General features: G+C 39.5%; 1 protein-coding gene across 1 annotated transcript in view; it reads right to left on the bottom strand.

Moving 5' to 3' along the window:
* Positions 1-21404, bottom strand: part of STAG1 (STAG1 cohesin complex component) — a 170082-nt gene that overhangs the window by 114441 nt on the left and 34237 nt on the right. The window contains exon 5 of the mRNA XM_086618038.1: positions 8464-8560. Within this exon, the coding sequence (XP_086474164.1) occupies positions 8464-8560 (97 nt within the window). The remainder of the gene's footprint in view (positions 1-8463; positions 8561-21404) is intronic.

A 21404-nucleotide genomic window follows, 5' to 3' on the forward strand; every position in this document is an offset into this window, starting at 1 on the left:
GGTAAAGGCCATTTACACCAGTCTTCCCTGTAATGGGCCTGACCCTAGCAGTGCCAGAAAACACCGTAACTTTCAGTTAAAGAGGTGAAAAATTGTAAGGCTCAGCTGGTCACGGTTCCGGTTAAAGATGACTGAGGCAATATGACCAGATTGATACAAAGCGGGAACAAACAAAGAGGTAGTAGTGGAACGTGAGCAGGATTCCATCTGCTTAAGAGCCCACTTTTTCTTCTTCCAAATTCATACGTATCTTCTTGGAAACCCAAGTTGCTCTTTTTCTTCTATATCCAGCTACTGTTGAATGCTTGCAGATTAAGAGAATATTTGATTTGTTTTAACCACTTTCTTTGTGCCAGAGAATAAGGCTTTTTCATTAGGATACAGACCTTTTTAATTATCCCTGTCTTTATCTCCTCAAAAGTAATTACTGAGGTGTGCACTAGCATTGCATTTAAAATAAATCTATGGCTTCCTTAATGCAAAAGAGAGAGAACTGTCAATACAGTGTTTGCTAAGAGAAATGTAATTTTTGGAATTTAACACCAACCCTTGGTCTGGAAAAAGTCTGACTCAACCTTCAGCAGAATCTGCATCTTTGGACAGACTAGAGATGCGAGGAGCCTTCCTATTTGCAATCCAGAAAGAAAGTGCTAAAATATAGTCGTATTTGATCGCTTTTCCTGTCTTCACAGAAAGTACCATCTATGTCATCTCAAAAAAGGTCCAGCATCGTGTCTCATGTGTAAGTAGACACAAACTCATATACAGGCATGTTTGCTCACAAGTCTTAGAACAATACCGTCAAAAAAAATCACACAAATGTTTTTTCTTATCTGCTTAGGACAGAGGTGTCCCTCCTGTGACAAATGTGTGTTATATAGAAAACAAACTAAGCATAAATAAAGATGAAATTACGCAGACCTGGCAACCATTCTGAATCATTAACACCCAGAGGTATTTACTGCTCTCCTCTTAAAAAGTTGTAGCGTTAAAGCATCATCCATCTGAGAGAGACTTCTCCAACAGCAACTTTGTAGTCACAAGAGTAGTACCCATTTCCAGATCGATACGCATGTAATTAAATGAACACACTGGAAAACAAGCAGTGACTTCTGAAAGCCTTACACAACCTATCTCCAATAAACAGTGCCAAAAATAATTTTATGAGCTATGATTTTACTAAGTAGTACACGGGAGTTGAACGCAGACTTTGTTCCACGCTCACAAGGAGCGCTTTCATTTTCAGCAGAGATTTGAACACATTATACAGAACTGGCAGTGCAGAACTTGCTTTTAGACTATAATTTCAAAGGAAATTTTTCTTTCCTTACATTATGCATTTGCTCTGAAATATTTTAGTATCACAAATTCTGTCAATTAATTCAATAAATTTATTTCAAATTATTTGAAAGTTTACATTGATTCATATCAGTAAGTTAGTTACTAGCTGCTTTTAAGTCAGCTTATTTCTCGTCTGCTGTCGTACTTGAAACATGAACAGTTCACTACATTCAGGTAGAGAGTAATAAAAAAAATATGTTTGGTTTAAATTACTGTCGCTCCTGTTACCAATTCATAGTGTGAAATCTTGGATTGAAGTCAGACCTCAACACAGCTGGTGGTTCATTCAGATTTTGAAACCACAGACCAGTACACCCCTCATTCATGCTTCTGCACTGAAAGGTCAGCAAATTCCTGCCTTTTCTTTTTTTCTTCCACTAGTTTCTGAAAAGTAGTAGGATGTACCTTTTGGGAAAAAGATGCCACTAGTCCACAAGCAGCTATAAAATGTGATGTACTATTTCAAATCTTTTTTACACTTTCAGATCTGAATACTTATTTTTTTTACATTTTTAAGGCTTCCTATCCCCAGAAGAGTTAGGGAGATGCAAAGCTTCAAAGAACCAAAAAAATCATTTTGTAGCAATTTTTCCCATAGCCAAATAAATTTGAAGAGCTAAAGAACAGAAAAAAAATAGTACGGAAGAAAGTACACGGGATGAAAAGTACAGGCACCATTCAGCAGCAAACAGGAAGAAAACTGAAAACATTGTGGTTTAAAAACTATATACATAATGAAATTAAAGTTTTAGTTTCAAGAATGTCAACAAATATCAACTATTTGTAGTTTTTCACAAAAAAAAAAAAAAAGATTTTGATGTAACCAGATTAATTGTCAAGCGTTTGGTATCAACTTTTTAACCTTACCTATCCTCATTTAACGAGCTGAACTGATGAAACATTTAACGCCTGTCTGGTAATCTGATTTATCTTCCACCCAAGCCAGTTAATAATTTGCACCTTATTTTCAGTTTGAATTTTATAAGCTTTCACTTCCATATAAACACATTGTAAAAATGACCTCAAGGCTCAGAAACAAGAAGCACAAAGTTCAGAGCTGGTTTATCTACACCACGCATGAAATTAAATTTAAAATTAAGTCATTTCTATCGTTCAGTGTTACCTTCCCATTTTTGTTTTGTGGTTAACAGCATGTTTTTAACTGCCTCATACAGTTTTTGGGGGTGTATTTATTTCTGTATACTATGCATACAAATACTTTCTAAATCCTTGACATTACTATGACTTAAATGATGTATGAGTAAGCCTCAATTTTTTTAATGTGCATTAGTTCTTCACTTTGCAACTTCTCCCCTATGCTCACACACTACAAAGGGATTTTGTTGAAGAAACTGTGAGAAAGTGTATTTTATACCCTTAATAAAAATATAGGCTCCAATACAATGAGTAGCATTATTTTCTAATTTGTTCAAAATATTAAATATTTATACCGGCTTCTTAATAACACATGAATGACTGAAGAGATAAAGCTTTTTAACACATGCCAAAGCCAGCAACCTTTGTCACTAACAATTTGCAGTTCCTTACAAAAGGACCAGTTGCAGGAAATTATATTTATCAAGCAGTCTTCTTTCCATGCTCAATAACATCTATCTGTATAGAGCAATGTTATTCCATCCATCACTGCACAAATAAACAACATAAGACTAGGGTTTTTTAAACCATTATCCTATTTACAATGTTATACCCGCTATTAAAATATTATTAATCAGAGTAAATAACACTATTTCCTGGCTAATTTACTTTCCGAACTCCTGTCCAATGGCAAAGCAGGCAGTTGCTTGTTCATTTTTTTGCCAGACCATACCACGGCCACTTCACAGTGCTTTTTACTGGTTTTTGCCTTCAATTTCCTTTGGCAAAACAGAAATCTATTAGCTTGCCCTTAATTAAGAGCACAGAACATTAATAAAAATCAAAATGAGCATGCATCTTGCATTGAAGCAAGCTAACTCCTGACTCCCGCACCTATTGACTCAACATGCACCATTCAATCATAGAATTTTTCAGAGGATCTTACTAGAATAGGTGAGGAACAACTAGAGATTCAAGGCTCAAAGTTGGAAGAGAGTGTGGGTCCCCAAGTGTCTGAATTACAAGGAAAAATTCCATAGAGATGTCCTGCTTTAAGCCAGGGGAAAAAGATCCTACACAGATTCCTGCTTGCTTAACAACTGAAAAAAAATCCAACCCTAAACAACATCAGCAATCAAGGTCGACAGCTTTGAACATTTGTTCATCAACGTCTGATTCCATACAAGAACCTAAAGAGAAGATTTTTGAGAGGAAAAATATTATTTGAGAAACATCATATAAAGGAAACTCCCTGCTTCCTTCACCAACTACTCCCAAAAACAACTTCAGTGTGCCAAATCACAAAGCTACTTAAATGGAGAACTCCTTACGATCCAGAGAAGGCTGCAACACTGCTACGAATTTAACAGTAAGGGAGTTTCACCAGTTTTGTCCCATCGGTAACTGGTGTCTCAGAGCTGTCTGACAGAGGTGAGGTTAGCAGTGGACGCAGTGCTCAAACCACTTCTGAAAAATCTGCTTAAGAGTTTACAGGTTTCTGGCTTCCTATAAGAAAATAAATGAGAAGGAAGGAGAGGGATGGGAAAGGAAGAATGGGAATAATTTCACTACATACTTGAAAGCAGTCAAGTAGTTTTCCTCTCCAACTATGTGAGAGACCTTTTTTCCATGCTGCTTTTCTTACATGGACTCAACGGGTTGGTCTGTCCTTCACAGCTTAAGAGGCTGTTTCAACCACTAATTGCTTCTGGTTAGTGAAAAAACATCTCTTCCACAAGCACGGCTCTCCGCCTTTAAAATGCAGAAAGGTCAGAGTGCTTGTGGGGCTTTCTGTTTGTTTTGTATCAATAACAGAAGGCAAAAGCAGACAGTAACGCAGATCCCCAAGTCAGCTCTACATCCAAGGAGCTCCAGAAATGGAAACAGCCTGGTTGTCATAGCAGCAGAGCATGATACCTGAGCTAATTACCAAGTCTGAGAGGCAGAGCTAATTAGCCCAGATGCAGCATCATACTGACACAGTTATAATCCTTCTGGGACTCGGGCAGGCATATTGCTGATTAGACACTTCAGCTCGCTTGCCACTAGCTCAGAGATCTTGGCACACTACGCTGTGCTTCACCTAAGTATTCACAAAAACAAAACAAAACAAAAAAAACCACACACACACAAAAAAGCACAGAGGAAAAAAGCAAAAATATACTCCTGTAAAGAAGAAAAGAATGGAAAAGAGCTCTCAAAACACTGATCTGCAACTCATCTGCAAGAGAGGAGGATGCCTGTATCCACAATGCTCCAGATCAGAATACAACATTTGAAAAGGAAATCTCAGGAGTATGGATACACTTCCACCCCCAGCCACGTGAAAGTTGATTGAAAAATTGGTTTATCATTATGACAACTTAAATTCAATGAGTTCCCGCTTATTTAAAAATGCAAAACCCTAAATTAAGTTCCCGACACCACCTGCTTTACAGATTGTGAATACTGTGGAAAATAAATACCTAGTACCAACAAACCAACCTGTTTTTTTTTCAAGGACTGGAAACAGCATTTACTTACAGATTTTCCAAGAAGAAAAAGTATTTTAACACTAATTTTTTCATCTTTATGAGGTACTATCTGACACAAGATCCTCGCTCTCAAAGCAGCAACGCGTTTTAAAAGGGTAGGAAACAAAAAGTGAACAGGTGAATTTATCAGTCCTTGCTACCCATTTTTCTGTCACAGAAATACAATGTCACATCATGGAGAAGACTACAGAGACAAACTGTGAAAGGCATGACTTTTGTTGGTGCTCTTGAAGAAGAAAACAGCGAGATACAGGAAAGATTCTTTAAGAAACTATTTTCACTTCTTTGACATCAAAACCAGCAAAGGCAAACAACATACAGACCGAGCAGGCAAATTAATGGAAAGACGGCATGAAAAGTGATTTTAACTCCTGTGCAAATCTAATTATTCAGTCAAAATGCTTTCGGTAGTTCAATAGGACAAACTTCTAATTTACACCAAATGATCTGCTAAAACCCCAGAAAGATTAATGCAGTCATGCTAAAACCAAATCTCTCCTGTTTTAATGGACATGATGGTATGAACCAGAACACGCTATACAGAAAGTAACTGATTAAACAGGTACTCAGAAGAGCTGACAAAGGACAGACACGCTTGAACACTTGGTTTATATTTATTCAATTTTAAGTTGCACAGAGCTTTTAAGTTTGCCTGCAAAATTAATTAATTTTACAATTTTTTAATAGTACTAATTTACATAACATGCCTGCTAATTCATATTTACAAAAGACCACTTCTTATTTCAGGAACATCTCTAAGCAAAGCTGGAGGATGCCAAGAGGTTCATTCAAGCCTATGCACTGCCCAAGAGAATTGGATAAATATATAAAAATCAATGTTTCTCTGAACAGAAATATTTGATTTTTCTTTTTTTTCAGGGTCAATACTGTTGATAAATTAAGCAAAGCTGGGGGATGCCAAGAGGTTCATTCAAGCCCATGCACTGCCCAAGAGAACTGGATAAATATATAAAAATCAATGTTTCTCTGAACAGAAATATTTGATTTTAATTTATCAACAGTATTGACCCTGAAAAAAAGAAAACAGTTTGGTGCCTAAATGATTTCTAATTAAAGTCAGAAAACAGACACACAATCTTCACCTGCTTAAAACTTCTGAAAGAAATGTCAAGCTAAGTGTATTTTACATATATTTAGATATCAAATAATTCTAGGGACTGCTAAAATGGTAATTTATAAACCTATCATCACTCTCAAAGTTTCCTGAGGAACCTCCTCCCAAGCTAGTTGTCCTCCTTCCTTCAAGGCAACAATCACAAAGATAGATATATTATCAGTAAGCATTTAGATCCAACATTGGGAAAAAAGGCTGGAGAATCTGAGACAATGTTAGTGGAGCAAACTGAGAAGAAGAAAATTAGGGAATACTAAGGAAGATAAAGCAGTCTTTGAGATTCACAAGGAGCTGTTATTTATCAGAAATAGAAACAAACAAGAATGTCAACAAAATCTTTAAAGGGAAATAAAAATGTCATAATAGAGCACATCATCTTTCCATGAAAAAGAAACTCGATCTTCCTCACAAGATACAGAGCATCCCCAGATTTCCATACCTCATTCCCATTAAGGACAGCTTAGCATGCATTTTACCCTAAGTGGACTATCAATAAAATCCACTCTCCTCTGATGAAGTTTTTACTTATTCTAGAAAACAGGCGTGTTACTGGAAACTGGAAAGAACAGAACTGTTTGCCAGCATTTTAACCCTGTTTACACCCGCTACTATACCAGCTGCAAAAATTCCAACATAGAAATAAATCCCCCAAACACACTATAAACTCAGGGGATAAGTAATTTTCGCTTCCTTTCTCCTATCATTGCTGTTCAGGACCAGGAGGCCACTAAAGCAAGCTGAGCAGATATATCCCTGAGGGTACAAAGCAGAGTACTGAAAATGGACAGAAAGTCACCATTTAAGAAAAGAAGAAAAAAAAAAAAGGAAAGTAAATGACATCAGCCACTTGAAGTGCTGCTGCTTCACAGCCAATAACAGAAAGCTTTTCTGGGAAGTAAGTCCTCTCAGCAGCATATGGTTGACAGTGGGCATTCAGCCTGCATCAGTCAGTAACAAGAGGTTTAAAAAATATGAATCTTCTGAGGTTATAAGAGCCCTACTTTCTCTAGCAAGGAGAAAGTCAGGAAGTAGAAATTAGAGAGCAGTAAAGAAATGGAGATATTTATGACATGCCTCCACCAAAAGCTTGCATCAACAAGAATAAAAACACATGGCCAAGGATCTCTTTGACTTAATGCTGCCCAAATTCTTCGAAAGAAGCTTGTGAGTGGTTTTTTTTTCCCCACATACACTTTTAGGAGAGTGTTTAAAAAAAAAAAGATATATCAAACAGAATACTACTAATTTTGCATAAGCTGCCAAACAAGTCTGAAAAATATTTTAAGGAATCTGTGTGAACAGTACAGACGTTGACACAGGCTGGTAATCTAAACCCTAAGCTTCAGCCCTTTCACAGAATGCTTCCAGAGCTTCCGTCCTTCCTGTCATCCTCAGAATAAGTTTATTTCCTTAAGCTAGGAAAAAGGGTTGCTGAAAATGCTGATGGCTCATATTTCTTTTCTCTGATGCTTTTAACTGTACTTCGGACTTCACGTTATACTTAAGAGGGAAGAAAAGCATTATCTGATGTCTAAAAGTATATTCCCCTATCAGTTATAAAATGAAGAAAAAGAATTTCTGAATTGTGGATTATTTTCGACTCAAAGCAAATTATAGGAAGCATCAGGAAATAGTAAAGAGTTTGGTTCTGGGCACTACAGAGAGAGTAGAGCTCTGTCCTTCTCTCTTTTCAAGGCTGAGTTAACTGAAAAAAGACAACACATGAAAAATTCATTAGAAGGTACAGTGTGGCAATAGAATGCTAGAAGACTAGACTGCTGCATGCCTGGTAATGGAGACTTCTTAAACAGGGTATAAAAGGCAGGCCACTTGCTGCTGACTTGACAAAGTATTACAGAGGAAGAAATAAGATTGGTGCTTCATCCAGAAGACATTTTTCTTGCTAATCGAAGTCAACTAAAGCCTGAGTCCTTCCTCTTCAGTTTAAAAAAACATCATTTTCCTAGAAAGAAAGAAAAAACAGCCAAGTTAAGGTATACCTACACCTACTAACTCTTGTAATAAAAAAATGGGGAAGAAACAGAAAGGGGAAGTAAAGATGCACCTACCTTGATTAACAGGTCTTTTCTCTCCTTTTGCTGACGAGTAGAGTGTCTTTGTGAGGATTTGTACATTTTAGGATGATGCCAGCAAAGTGAGAAAAAGAAAGGGTAGGCCCTTGACAAACAAGCTTTAAATAAAATTATTCTGGAACGTAGACAATATTTCTCTATAAACCATGCATACGAGGAGTACCAATCCCTGTGTCTCCCACATCTTTACCAGCATTTGCACCAATACACACGTTTGCATGACTGTCAGATTTATTCCATACAACTCATTTCCAACGTGCTGTACCTCGACATCCTGAACACTGGATAAAGAAGTTGATTAAATCCAGAAGTGCTATGTCCCTGTCTTGTTTATATGATTCAATCCAGTCGTCCACCACAGACTGTCAAGAAAAAAAGAATACTTATCAGAGACTGTTAAAAAGTGTTTTATTAAAGGCAAATGACTTATTCTTTTTAGAATATAATTTTATAACTGAGCATTTATTTTGCACAATCACACACGTGTGTAAATTCAGAAATCTATAAACCTTCTCTCAGGGTGGAGACAGAACAAATATCATTAGAGAACAGAACTACATGCATTGTTTCCTGGTATTATAATTGTATAAACACAGGTTCAAACTCAAATTACTGTAATTCCTCAAAACTCTACTTGCAATATTTATCCAGTTTCAAAATTGTGTTGAAAAAACAAACTGTGATTCCATTCAGAATGACCAGCATATATTCCCAGAAAACTGACGAGCAGAAAGACTTTGGGATAGAAACTGAATTTATATTGCATAGTGAACATCTCAGTATTTATAAAGGCCAAAGTAGTGTTATCAGTCATTCAGAAACACTTCAGGAGGACAGAATGCAATGAGGAATACTTTGTGACTCAAAATAATACACAGAAGCTGGTCTTACAGTGTTTGGGGGCCAACAAGTCACCCGGACCACAGCATAGGAAGCTGAGTCACAGTTTCAAACTGCACTCAGAACTATAAGTAGCCAGGAGACATTTTTATAATCACTGACACGCAGGCGTAGCACGCAGTCATTGTTACAAGTAATAGCAGGGAGAAGGACAGAAAGCATACAGGTATCAAAACCGTTTGTCATTCGTCATGCACATTTTGTGTCCCCAGAGATCAGCGTCTCTGCAGCTTGATGAGAAAGGGCACTAAATGAATTTTGCCAGTCAACATAAAAATGCAATCACGGCATCAGAAAGAGTTAATACAGATCCACATCAGCTGAAAGGAATGCAGGGGCAAAGCCTATAGCTGCTTCCCATACAGATACGTTACCCTACAGTTCTGCCTATGGAACCCTATCGAAGCTGTGCAAAACTCAGTCTGCAAAACTCCAGATGTAGATAAAACGAAGCAAAGAGGACAAAGCAAACAAAATAACATTAGAAATGCTTAAAAACTCTTCTACAACAGCAAGAGGATTGTGTGAGGTCCTTCTTCAGCCTGCTTCATCCTTAAGAACTGTGTATATTTAATGTAACCAAATATTACATTTTACTTATTTTATGAGAAAAAAAATAATTTTACTGCTCCGTATATGTGGCAGCATTCATTAAGAGGAGCTTGATTACGCTATCAGAGCACACCTTTCAAAAGGGACTATTTTATTTGGGAGAGTTTAGATTTACGATGAATTTCTATAAAAATAATTTTAAAAAAATCCTAAACACACACACACACACCCCCCATCCCCATGCAACCAGCTTCCAACCATGCTAAAAAAGAATGAATAGAAAAGACGAATCCAAACAATTCGACCTCTTAGAAAAATTTTGCCTCTTACTAAACTGGTAGGTATGAGGACAGGACCTTGGAAAATCTCTCTGAGGTTTCCAGCTTACCCAAGTGCAAACCCCCCTGATGGCCAGTAAGACCTTAGCAAAAGCACAAGAAAAGGGAAGCAGCAAGAAAACATTTGTGTACGTACTAGAGATATGCACAACTCTGCGAACTGAGCCAAAACGCTCCGTGTTTAACACAGATCACTACACTCGCTCCCAGCCCAAGACAGGAAAAGACTATGGGTACTATGTTATTCAACAACCAGCATGAATCTCTAAACATTCAATTTGCCAGGAAACTAAGTTTTTGCAGGATTTGTCCACCAATACACACACACACGCACAGTAGAAGTGCTCTTATGAAGAGGTCCATCTGCTCCTTAGAAGAAATTAAAAAGGAAGTCTTGGTCTCAAATTAATTTCACACAAGTCGAGGAAACATGAAGCAGCAGCACAAAACCAGTTATAGAATCATAGAATGGTTCGGGTTGGAAGGGACCTCAAAGATCATCTAGTTCCAACCCCCCTGCCATGGGCAGAGAAATCCTCCACTACACCAGGTTGTCCAAAGCCTCATCCAACGTGGCCTTGAACACTTCCAGGGATGGGGCAGTCACAACTTCTCTGGGCAACCTGTGCCAGTGCCTCACCACCCTCAATGTAAAAAATTTCTTCCTTATATCTAATCGAAATCTCCCCTCTTTCAGTTTAAAGCCATTGCCCCTTGTCCTATCACTACATGCCCTTGTAGAAAGTCCCTCTCCAGCTTTCCTGTAGGCCCCCTTTAGGTACCGGAAAGCTCCTAAAAGATCACCCCAGAGCCTTCTCTTCTCCAGGCTGAACAGCCCCAACTCTCTCAGCCTGTCTCCATAGCAGAGGTGCTCCAGCCCTCGCATCATCTTCGTGGCCCTCCTCTGGACTCGCTCCAGTAGCTCCATGTCCTTCTGATGTTGGGGACTCCAGAGCTGAATGCAGTATTCTAGGTGGGGTGCCACAAGAGCTGAGTAGAGGGGCAGAATCACTTCCCTCGACCTGCTGGCCACACTTCTTTTGATACAGTCCAAGACACGATTTGCTTTCTGGGCTGCCAGCGCACATTGCCGGCTCATGTTGAGCTTCTCATCCACCAGTACTCCCAAAGTCCTTTTCCTCAGGGCTGCTCTCAATCCATTCTCCGCCCAGCCTGTACCTGTGCTTGGGATTGCCCCGACCCACGTGCAGGACCTTGCACTTGGCCTTGTTGAACTTCATGAGGTTCTCACAGGCCCATCTCTCCAGCCTGTCAAGGTCCCTCTGGATGGCATCCCTTCCCTCCAGCGTGTCCACAATACCACACAACTTGGTGTCATCTGCAAACTTGCTGAGGGTGCACTCAATCCCACTGTCCATGTCTCCAACAAAGATGTTAAATAGCACTGGCCCCAGTACTGACCCCTGAGGAACACCACTCGTCACTGGCCTCCATGTGGACATTGAACCGTTGACCACAACTCTTTGAGTGCGACCATCCAGCCAATTCCTTATTCACCGAGTGGTTCATCCAACAAAACCATGTCTTTCCAGTTTAGAGACAAGGATGTTGTGTGGGACAGTATCAAATGCTTTGGATAAGTCCAGGTAGATGGCGTCAGTTGCTCTTCCCCTATCCATCAATGCTGTAACCTCATCATAGGAGGCCACCAAATTAGTCAGGCAGGATTTGCCCGTAGTGAAGCCATGTTGGCTGTCACCAATCACCTCCTTGTTTTCTATGTGCCTTAGCATAGTCGCCAGGAGGATCTGCTCCATGATCTTGCCAGGCACAGAGGTGAGACTGACTGGCCTGTAGTTCCCTGGGTCTTCTTTTTTCCCCTTTTTAAAGATGGGGGCTATGTTTCCCCTTTTCCAGTCATTGGGAATTTCACCAGATTGCCAGGACTTCTGAAATATGATGGATAGTGGCTTAGCAACTTCATCAGCCAGTTCCCGCAGGACCCACGGATGCACCTCGTCTGGTCCCAAGCAGACGCATTATCTAGAATGCTTCACTGCTATTTCATCATGAGTTTTGGCCTTTTCCTGTAAGTATCAATCATTTCAATCAATCAGCAGAACTCTCCAGGGCACATAAAACCAAATGTAGCCAAATGTAAAAATTATTTACTAAACCAAATATTGACAGAGCTTAATGACCAGAGTGCTGGTGTGCTACCAACTTGAAGCATTTGTTTGAACAGCTACACTAGCGTAGATATCAGAACAATGTGCAACTGCCAGCGGCTATTTTTTTTCCACTGAAGAAAACAGCAGCTGTGCTGGGTCAGACCACAGGTCCACCTGCCCAACAGGGCTTATACATGAAGGGCAGAGAGGAACAACAGGGTAAGAATATACTGATACCTCCGAATTACTCTCCCAGACCCCTAAGACCTTAGCATATTTCTTCTCTCATGAATCTGTTTGTCTGGACTGGGAAGTTTTATATCTACTTTCTCTTGCAGCAATGTGCCTCAAGGGTTAAAAAAAGAATAATTCTTTTGTTTTAAACTTGCCAAGTGCTAGATCTATTTGATGCCATCTAATTCTTATGGGAGAAGACAACAAACCTCAAGCCCCTATTTGTATTTTCCATGCTTCCATCTGGTCACCTCTTTTCATGCAGAAGAGCCGTACTCTGTGCCATGTGGCTTGCACAGAAATAATTCCATATCTTTAGCTTTGCTCACTCTTGTCACACATCTCTAAACAGTTTCTGAAGTCTACTATCTTCTTCTCTGAGCCTGGGAAACCTCAGATGATATAACACTTTTATCTGTGCGCTGTCCACAGCCTAGCTGCACATAAAACATAGCCTGCAGAAGCAAGGCTGGCCTGAGAGATTCCTTTCCGTATTCAATGTTGCTCCATGTTTTGCTGCAACACACTGCCCCTTCCGCAATACGACTGCAACTCTTTCTGGACTGTGCTATAAATATTGCCAGCGAACCCGTCTGCACTGAAAAAGGGGACCGGAGGGGAGAGATCTGGAGGAATATCTTTCGGTTTTGTTTCTTCTCCTTTTAAACAATTTATTTAATTGATTTTTGCGGGTCTACCTCAAAACCGCAGCATCGGTGCAGCTCATCTCCCTTCTGGTACTTTTTGTCTCTTCATACAAGAAGAACTGTGAGGGGCATGCTATGTCCTTGGGCACTGAGGGCTCACTTTCTCCTATCTAGTATAGCACTTGTATTTTCAACCTGGAACCATAACGCAGTTCACAGAGAAATAAAGCCAAGCAGCTGATCTCGAGATCACGGACCAGACTTGAGGCAATGCAGGGTCTTTAGTGGTGGCAGTAGACAAAGAAAGCCACAAAATCAGAGTGAAGGTTCTGAGCAGGGAGTGCAGGCAAAGATTGCCTCCTGGGCCACCTGGACCAAGCAGAGGATTGACAAAGCTTTAACTAAAATTCTGAATCCCTGAAAATGAGAGGGGTATTTTCAGTGTATCAAAATAACACCCACAGATCTACATCGTTCAACCCCTCATGCACATTTGGCATGCTTGTTGGTAAATTTTTTTAGAGATTACAGTTTAAGGCAACAGGAGATTAAAGAAGCCAGCCTACATATGCTACAACAGTTGGAATTTAATCAAACTGTTGACTTTTGGTGTAACAGAAAAGAGCTACAAAAACGGAAAACGCTAGGATGAAAAAAATAAAAACAACACACGGACCTAAAACAGAGACAAGTATCAACTGAACCAAGAAAAAACAGCAGTAATCTGAATACCAGGAAAAAGGTCAAATACGAGTGAAAAAGAAATCAAACAACAGGCAATAGTGTAGCAAATGGTGCAACACACAATGGTTGCCAGAAAATGAATTATTTTACATAAACATGCACAGAAAGACTTCTATTAAAACCAAGAATTTCTAGCCAACAGTCCACAGGTTACAGCAAACCCTCCAGGATGGTTTTATCCTGTTAGCTGACTCCAACCAGCCACCCTGTTTTCAAGAGCTTCTCAGACATAAGCCAAGAGCAAACTACATGAACAGTTCTCACAGCAACAACTCCCATTCGGTCACCATCCTGCCCAGAGATACCCTGTCCTGGCCCCTTCCCCGTCGGCTGTCCCAAACACAGAACCGATACTGCAGGGAAGGCAGTGACAGGAAGAGGGAAGGACCAGATAGCTCTTTGCAAAGGAGGCAGCTACAAGTGGGCTCCATCCACCAGAAGAATTCATCCCCACAAGAGTCCTGTTGCCTACTTCTGCAAAACACTTATGAAAGATGGCAGAAATAGATTGCAAGAGCTGTTCTAGTGGTACCCACCTGCTTCCAGATGCTTTTACATTCAGACGCAGTAGGGAGGATGGATTTATCGTAAGGAAATGCGCACTTGCATGCTGTGCATGAAATACATGATAAATTCAGCATTCCTGGGACGCACAAGAGTTACAGTACATGTGCTGCAGTGCTCTGCCCTGGCGCAGGAAATCTATGCTTTTGGGATTCACCAAATCCAGTGCACATGCACAAGGAAAACGCTCCCCTGACAACTAGGTTCTGAAGCACAACAAATGAGAAATTTCACAAAAAAAAAACACTCCTGAGCTTCTCATCTTCATTACCAGATCAGAGTGAGGCGAGGAGCACTGGAACTAAATTTTAAACAAAGTAAAAAGTTATCCAGCTCAGTTACATAGATAAAACCTCGAGATTATTCTATTAACACCCACATGACCCCCTTTGACTCCCTGCTGTCAGAAAACAGCTACACATACGTACACCCACACACACACGTATACACGTACATATATACACACATAGATGCACCACATCTCTGGGTCAGTGGGCAGAACAAGTCCATACAAGTGCATGTGACAAAAATGAGACTCTTAGGCATTTTTATTTTAAGCTGAAAATGTTTCTATTCGTACGAGAATTGAGTGAAAAATCAAGGTCATCTGCAAATGACAGACGATGTATAGTACAAATACATAGTTGGTACAGAGATTTTCAAAAGCCTGGAACAGCTTTCAAGAGAATCTCACAGAAATTAACTCTCCGGTGACTCTGTTTTAAGAGCTACCATGCAGCATAATTTGAAAAATATGCCAAATAGGCAACCCTACAGAAATAAGAAGCTTAAAGAAAGTCAAGTAAGTAGCACAACAGATCCATAGTCTGAGTAAACAACTTAAAATCAATCCCAGAGACTTGCAGATATATTGACCTTCACATCTCCAAGTCTGCTAAGAGATAAATAGCAACATTTTATAACACTGAAGAGAAACAGCAGCTCGGATTGCCAGTAAAAGCAAAAGTCTGATGCAATGAATGAAATAATGAAGCTAGTTATCTTATTACCTCCTGGAGGCTTTACAACTCTGAGCCCATTTCATATTCCTTCAGTGCAAGAACATTACTACATTTAGGAGCATTAAGTGCTGGAGGAACTAGAGGGACTAATGCAGATGATACTTTGCCAGCTCGTGTAAATTAGCACAGTCCCACTAAATATTAATGAAAGTTGATTTCAAATAAAGCTATTTCACAATTCAAATTAAGTAACAATCTGGCAACAGCACTACTAATACAAAGTCACAACAAATGACGCTATATACGAAGTGCATGCTCAAGTGTAAGATCTGAGTCAACTGTAAACCACGGCAAATCAAGTATAAAGAATGTTTAAAATAATTTGCCATTTCATACAACTGATTGTAGATGTGCTTCGTTTACAGTGAACATGACAGAACAAGAAATGACTAGAATGTGTGTACTACATTAAAAGTAGGGAAAAAAAACAAAATCAAAGCAGTATGGCTTCTACCAACATCTTGTGCCAAAAAAAAAGTTACTCAAATGAAATTCAAAGCTTACTAAAACAAAAACGAAAGCACAGTGAAACTAAAGATTTCAACTACCTGTATAAAGAGCAGCCTGAAGAGAAGATAAAAGCTAAAAACCATGCTTTAACAGACAGTGAGAAGAGCTCAGAGTACACTGTAAATAAGAACATAGCAAAAGGAAGGGAAGTAGTGAAAGACTTACAATGCCCTGCATAAAAGGGGTTTTTAAGTGAATCTGTGCAGATTTTTTTTTTAAAGAATAAAAAGTCTTTTAAGGTCAAGTTTTGTGAAGACTGAAGTAATTAGTGGCATCCCATGATAGGACAAGGGGAAAAGGATCTAAGCTGGAACATAGGAGGTTCTGCTTAAACATGAGGAAGAACTTCTTCCCAGTAGGGTAACAGAACACTGGAACAGGCTGCCCAGAGAGGTTGTGGAGTCTCCTTCTCTGGAGATGTTCCAAACCCACCTGGACGCGTTCTTGTGTGATCTGATCTAGGTGGTCCTGCTCCAGCAGGGGGATTGGACTAGATGATCCTTTGAGGTCCCTTCCAATCCCTAACATTCTGTGATTCTGTGATTACACAGACAGTTACTGGGGAGAAGGTGGTTCCCAGTATGTGACAGCATGTGCAATGCAAGATTGTATGTTGGACTTCAAGATGACTGTTTGGTTGCACTGCAAACTGCAGGCAGTAAGTCTAAAATACACTCATTGAAAAACCTAATATAAGGTTAACAACAAAGAAGTGTAGATTGAGAAGGTGCAGTTCATTCTGTTTCCTCTAAAGATTGTAATTTTAAATTATGAGAGTTCACACTTTGCTAACACCTAGCAAGCACTTTCTGAAAAGCCAAAACTATTCTTTTTTAAAAATCTCACTTTAACGTAACAATATCTGTTGCTTGTTTTTTCACCACAAAGATGGGAGAATCTGCTTTATGCAGGATCTACCTATATATATTTTTTTTTTTTCCCCCTGAAGAACAGAGAAGAAATGAATAAAATCCTAGAAGTACTTATTCCCAATAAAACTAAGGGATTCATACTCTCCCTAAGAGAAATCCGTGCTTGGCATTTTATAGAAATACCTAGTTCTCCACAACAGAATGGGCATTAAGTATCATTATGTGGGGAAATAAGTGTAATACGTTATATGGAACCATTCGTGAGAAAAAAATACATACCGAAAGATAAAAATAATTAGTTCTCTATGAGAGTATTAGAATGGCACAATTTAACTGGCATTACACTTACGTGCATAAAAGATACTGGAAAAATTTTTTCAAATGGATTAAAATCACGAGAACTACCAGGGATGAGCGCTCGTCACGAGCATGTTCTACTGTGGTTCAGAATTTTTGTCGGTGCTAATCTTTCACAAATGACATGTTAACACAATTTCCAAGAGGATGTTTAAGCTGGGCCAGTCATGGACATGCATGGTTCTGAGATGCTACAAAGCATCAAAACTACTGACACACATTGAACATAAGAACAAAATATCCTCAGAGGAGTGCAGAAATAAAATCAGTTATTCCGGTAAGAGAGGCCCATCGATTTATTAAAAAACATGATTCAAGTTACTTTGCTAGCACAATTTGTAAAGAGTTCACAGATCACCCCAGATACTTCAAAAAATGATGACATTCTAGAGGGCAAAAGACTTCTGTGGCTTTAAGGATAATGGGTATTTTCAGGTATAAAAGTTTTCACATGCTGCACTACTGGGACATGTGTTCACATCAGCAGCAAAATCTGCCTACATCTTATTACATCACAAGGGAAAAGAAGCCTTGTGCCATGACTGTAGAAAAACTCATTTGGTGTTAAGGGATGCCCCTCTAATTAATTAATGCTTCATCGCGTGGCTAAATTGTTCCTAGTATAAGAAGCATGCAAACATGTACCTAGTTTTGGTTTTTTCTTTCAGTTCAGTAGCATGCAACCAAAAGCAAAGCCAGACTAGGCTGCAGAAGAAATCCATCTAGCAACATGAAAACTAAATACTAGTTGAAGTGACAATAATAGTTGCAGTTATTTTATCCTGCAAACTTTGGAGAACGTATATTTAAACTCCTAAGGAGTTTCTGAGACAGTTTGAGGAAAACAGAAGTCAGTATCTGTCCTTCAAGTGGGAGAATACAGTATCGTTAAAATACGACAAAGGACAATTCAACTAAAACATGCCTTTAACACAAAAACCATAGATAATATCGTGTGTCTTTATATTGTTGATCTTCACAGGCCTTCTCTCCCAGAAGGGAGAGGCAGATGCAGAGACACTATCCAGCAAAGAAGACTTCTAGTAGGGAGAAGAGACAACCTCAGGGAAGACAAAGCCATTAAGGCTACTGAAAACACAGATGTCACATGGACTCTGAGCTGCAGTCAGAGGCAGAGAGGATTCCCAAAATACTTTGTCTTCTTATTCTCTTTCTTAACTGCCACTGTCAGAGACAAGATATTGGACTTCTGGTACAATGCAGTTACTGCTGCTCCGGTGTTTTTAAGCTCAGGTAGATATGGTGAGGGTTACACAATCACTCTAATCAAGAGTAAGGCAGAGCTGCTGCCAGAGCTGAGCTGAATTAGGAAGCTGATCCAGCTGAAAAAAATCCACCAAAGTGTCAGGTTCTAGGTAAATCTATTTCTTGGTGTGACCACAAAACGCACAAGAAAGGTGTAAAAAACATCAGCTGTAGGAGAAGGTGGGACCGATGTGTTCAACAGCAGCCTCAGTTTATGCAAGATTAAATCAGGCATACAACAATTCTTTTTAAGCAGAACCACTGGAAGGTCTAAGGAACATTAGGATTATCTATATTGCATAATGATTATGTGAGTAAAATAACTGTGAGATAAAACTCCAGGGAGTTGAGAGAAGTAAGCAAAGCAAAGCTTAATCCATGCAGGACGCGTTAAGAACTGGCTGATAAAGCTGTGCAGTCACTGGGGTTTGCTCTCCTAGCAACTCCTTCCCTGGGAGAAGCCAGCCCAAGGAGCAGCCCCACTCTCTGGGGGGCCACCAGATGCCTTCTCCGAGGCGAGTGCCATCTCCTGCTCCACATTCACCAGCCCAGCACCCACTGCAGTGGCCAAGGCACCTGTGACCACCAGGACAGTGGAGCACCTACTGCAGCAAGACCTGAGGGAGAACAATGATGTTCAAAACTTCGGCTCTGCCTCTACAGTCGCTAAGGTTGGCTCATCCAAACGTCTAAATAATGGAATCTAATATTACTACTACTATAGAAAAATGAGAGTGGTAAAAGAAGCTGTTGACTTAATACAGGAATACGTCCAATTCCATGGGCTAAGCTATGCAGGAAGGTAGCATAGGTAGCATTTAGACCTTAAAGGTCTATTTCTGCCCTAAATGCTATGAAAATACAAAAATATGAAATACTACTGAAATAATATAGGATATGTCATGTTAACAAGACACACAAAGACATATCAGCTCTTTGGAAGAACTGACTATCTTGCATTTCTTGTACAGATCATCAAATCTGTGATGGAAAGAGGAACTGGAAGTACTAGGAATTTCAATCAGAAAAGAATTTCAGATACAGATGTTGATGACAGTCATCCAAACTTGATACATTATGATAAAATAACTGGTTAACCACACCAGTAAGATGCTAATGCATAAAGAACAAAAAAAGAGCACTGCTAAAAGCGGTGTGAGTGTTTCCCTTACCTCTTTCATATTATTTTCAACAGATCAAACGTGTAATTACGAGGGATGCATACCCTTTATTTTTGCATGTACTAATTTTGAACGTCGGTCTGCAACAGACAGGTGGATAAACACTGAACATCAGTGTAATATTGAAAATAATACTGAAAATATCATTAATGTTGCAGAAATATTTTATATTAATATTAATGACAGATTTTTAATCCTTTCAGATAGGCAACTGAAGGAAAAAAAAGGTCTCATGATGTTCCTGCTTTGATACACAAACTTACTGGCCAGTATAGCACTGTGAACAAGAGTCACAGCTTGCCAACATGAGCCCAGCAGGTGCAAAGGCGACAAAAATCTGAAGAACTGGAACGTAAGAAAAAAAAAATTTCTCACGCCAGGGTAAAGCAGTGCTACAAATACAGCTTTACTCCAACAGGGAGGGAACCTCAAAGGACTCAAATCCATGTGCGCCAAGGTGTGCAGGCAAGAACAGTGAGGAACCACATACGTTCTTGATTTCTGGAGAGACAAAGGAGAACTGGTGCCACAATACAAAATTCTATTTCAACACACTCTCTTTGGATACATCTCCTGAAATGCTTGTTAGCGTATAATGGAATCATATTTACTCTGAACCATGCCTAACTGACATCAAGATTACTTTTATTACCTGAGCATAAGCAGAGGGGTCAAACATTTTTTTCAAAAATCAGCACCTAGTCTGTAGTGAACATCTAACATCAATTAAGGGTAACTGGTAATGCACATAATATTACAGAGTAATCGAGGCACAGACCTGTTCATGTTTTGGTATCGAACACCAATTACGATTACTGATTATTCTCTCTGATGCTCAGGGGAAGGCACAAATCCCCTTTGCACACGAGAAAGCAGAACACTTCTATGCTTGGTTTGGCCAACACGCAAGTGCAAACTTCATTACAGCTAATTGGTCATAATTTACTTATAACACATTTTCCATCTAAGGCCTAAACAAAACTAGAGATCATCACATGCTCTTCACTTCACTGCCAGCTTAATGTCAGGGTCAGAGACCAACACAGAGCATCTGTGAAGATTTCAGGTACAAGTCAGGCTCTGTACCGGGGGCTCAGCTGGAGAAGCGGAGGTTCACCCACGCTCTTCGTTCCCACCAGTGTAAAACTCAGGCAGCTCAGCACATGAGAAACTGTGATACAGTCCATTATGCCTACAGAGATTTAGAGTGGGGAAATATAAGAGACATAGCTGTATCCATAAAAACATTCAAGGAAAAAGAATAAAATAAATGAGACAAATGACAAGAAGTAGAAGAGTACCGTGTTTGCCTAAGAAAAAAAAAAACATAGAACCTAAAAAAGCTCTATGAACAGCCTTACTGGACTAACAAAATGTACCCGCAGAAAACACCAACAGCAGGTCACATCACACTTCATATAGAGAGCTGCCAACAGAAAAAATTCTGAAGCAACTAACTGTACAAAAGGTTACAGATCAAATTAAAAAACAGTGACAAGAATTTTACACCACGTTAACGTGGGTATCAAAGTGATTTATAGAGTTCAAATGAGACTTAACACCAACACAACTAGCACTTCATAACAGAGGCAGAGAGTTATGCACAAAGAGCAGCTCTGCAGTTATGTTAACTTGAAATACAAAATATTAACCTAACTTTGTTTCCCTGGAAGAATCAAACAGCAGTAGGCCTGAAGAGAAGTAAATGAATCCTGCTATGAGAACCAAAATAGAGGACAAACTTGAAAGAAGCGAGAATTGAATTCAGCTACAGACTTCCATGAGCTGGCAACACAAACCAGAAAACTCTAACAACTAAAACAAATCCTGAGAGCAAACAGCAGGAGCAGACAGATCAGAAATGAAAGCACATGAAGTAAAATTCCC

Source organism: Tauraco erythrolophus, chromosome 11 (assembly GCF_009769465.1).
Source record: "Tauraco erythrolophus isolate bTauEry1 chromosome 11, bTauEry1.pri, whole genome shotgun sequence".
NCBI lineage: Eukaryota > Metazoa > Chordata > Aves > Musophagiformes > Musophagidae > Tauraco > Tauraco erythrolophus.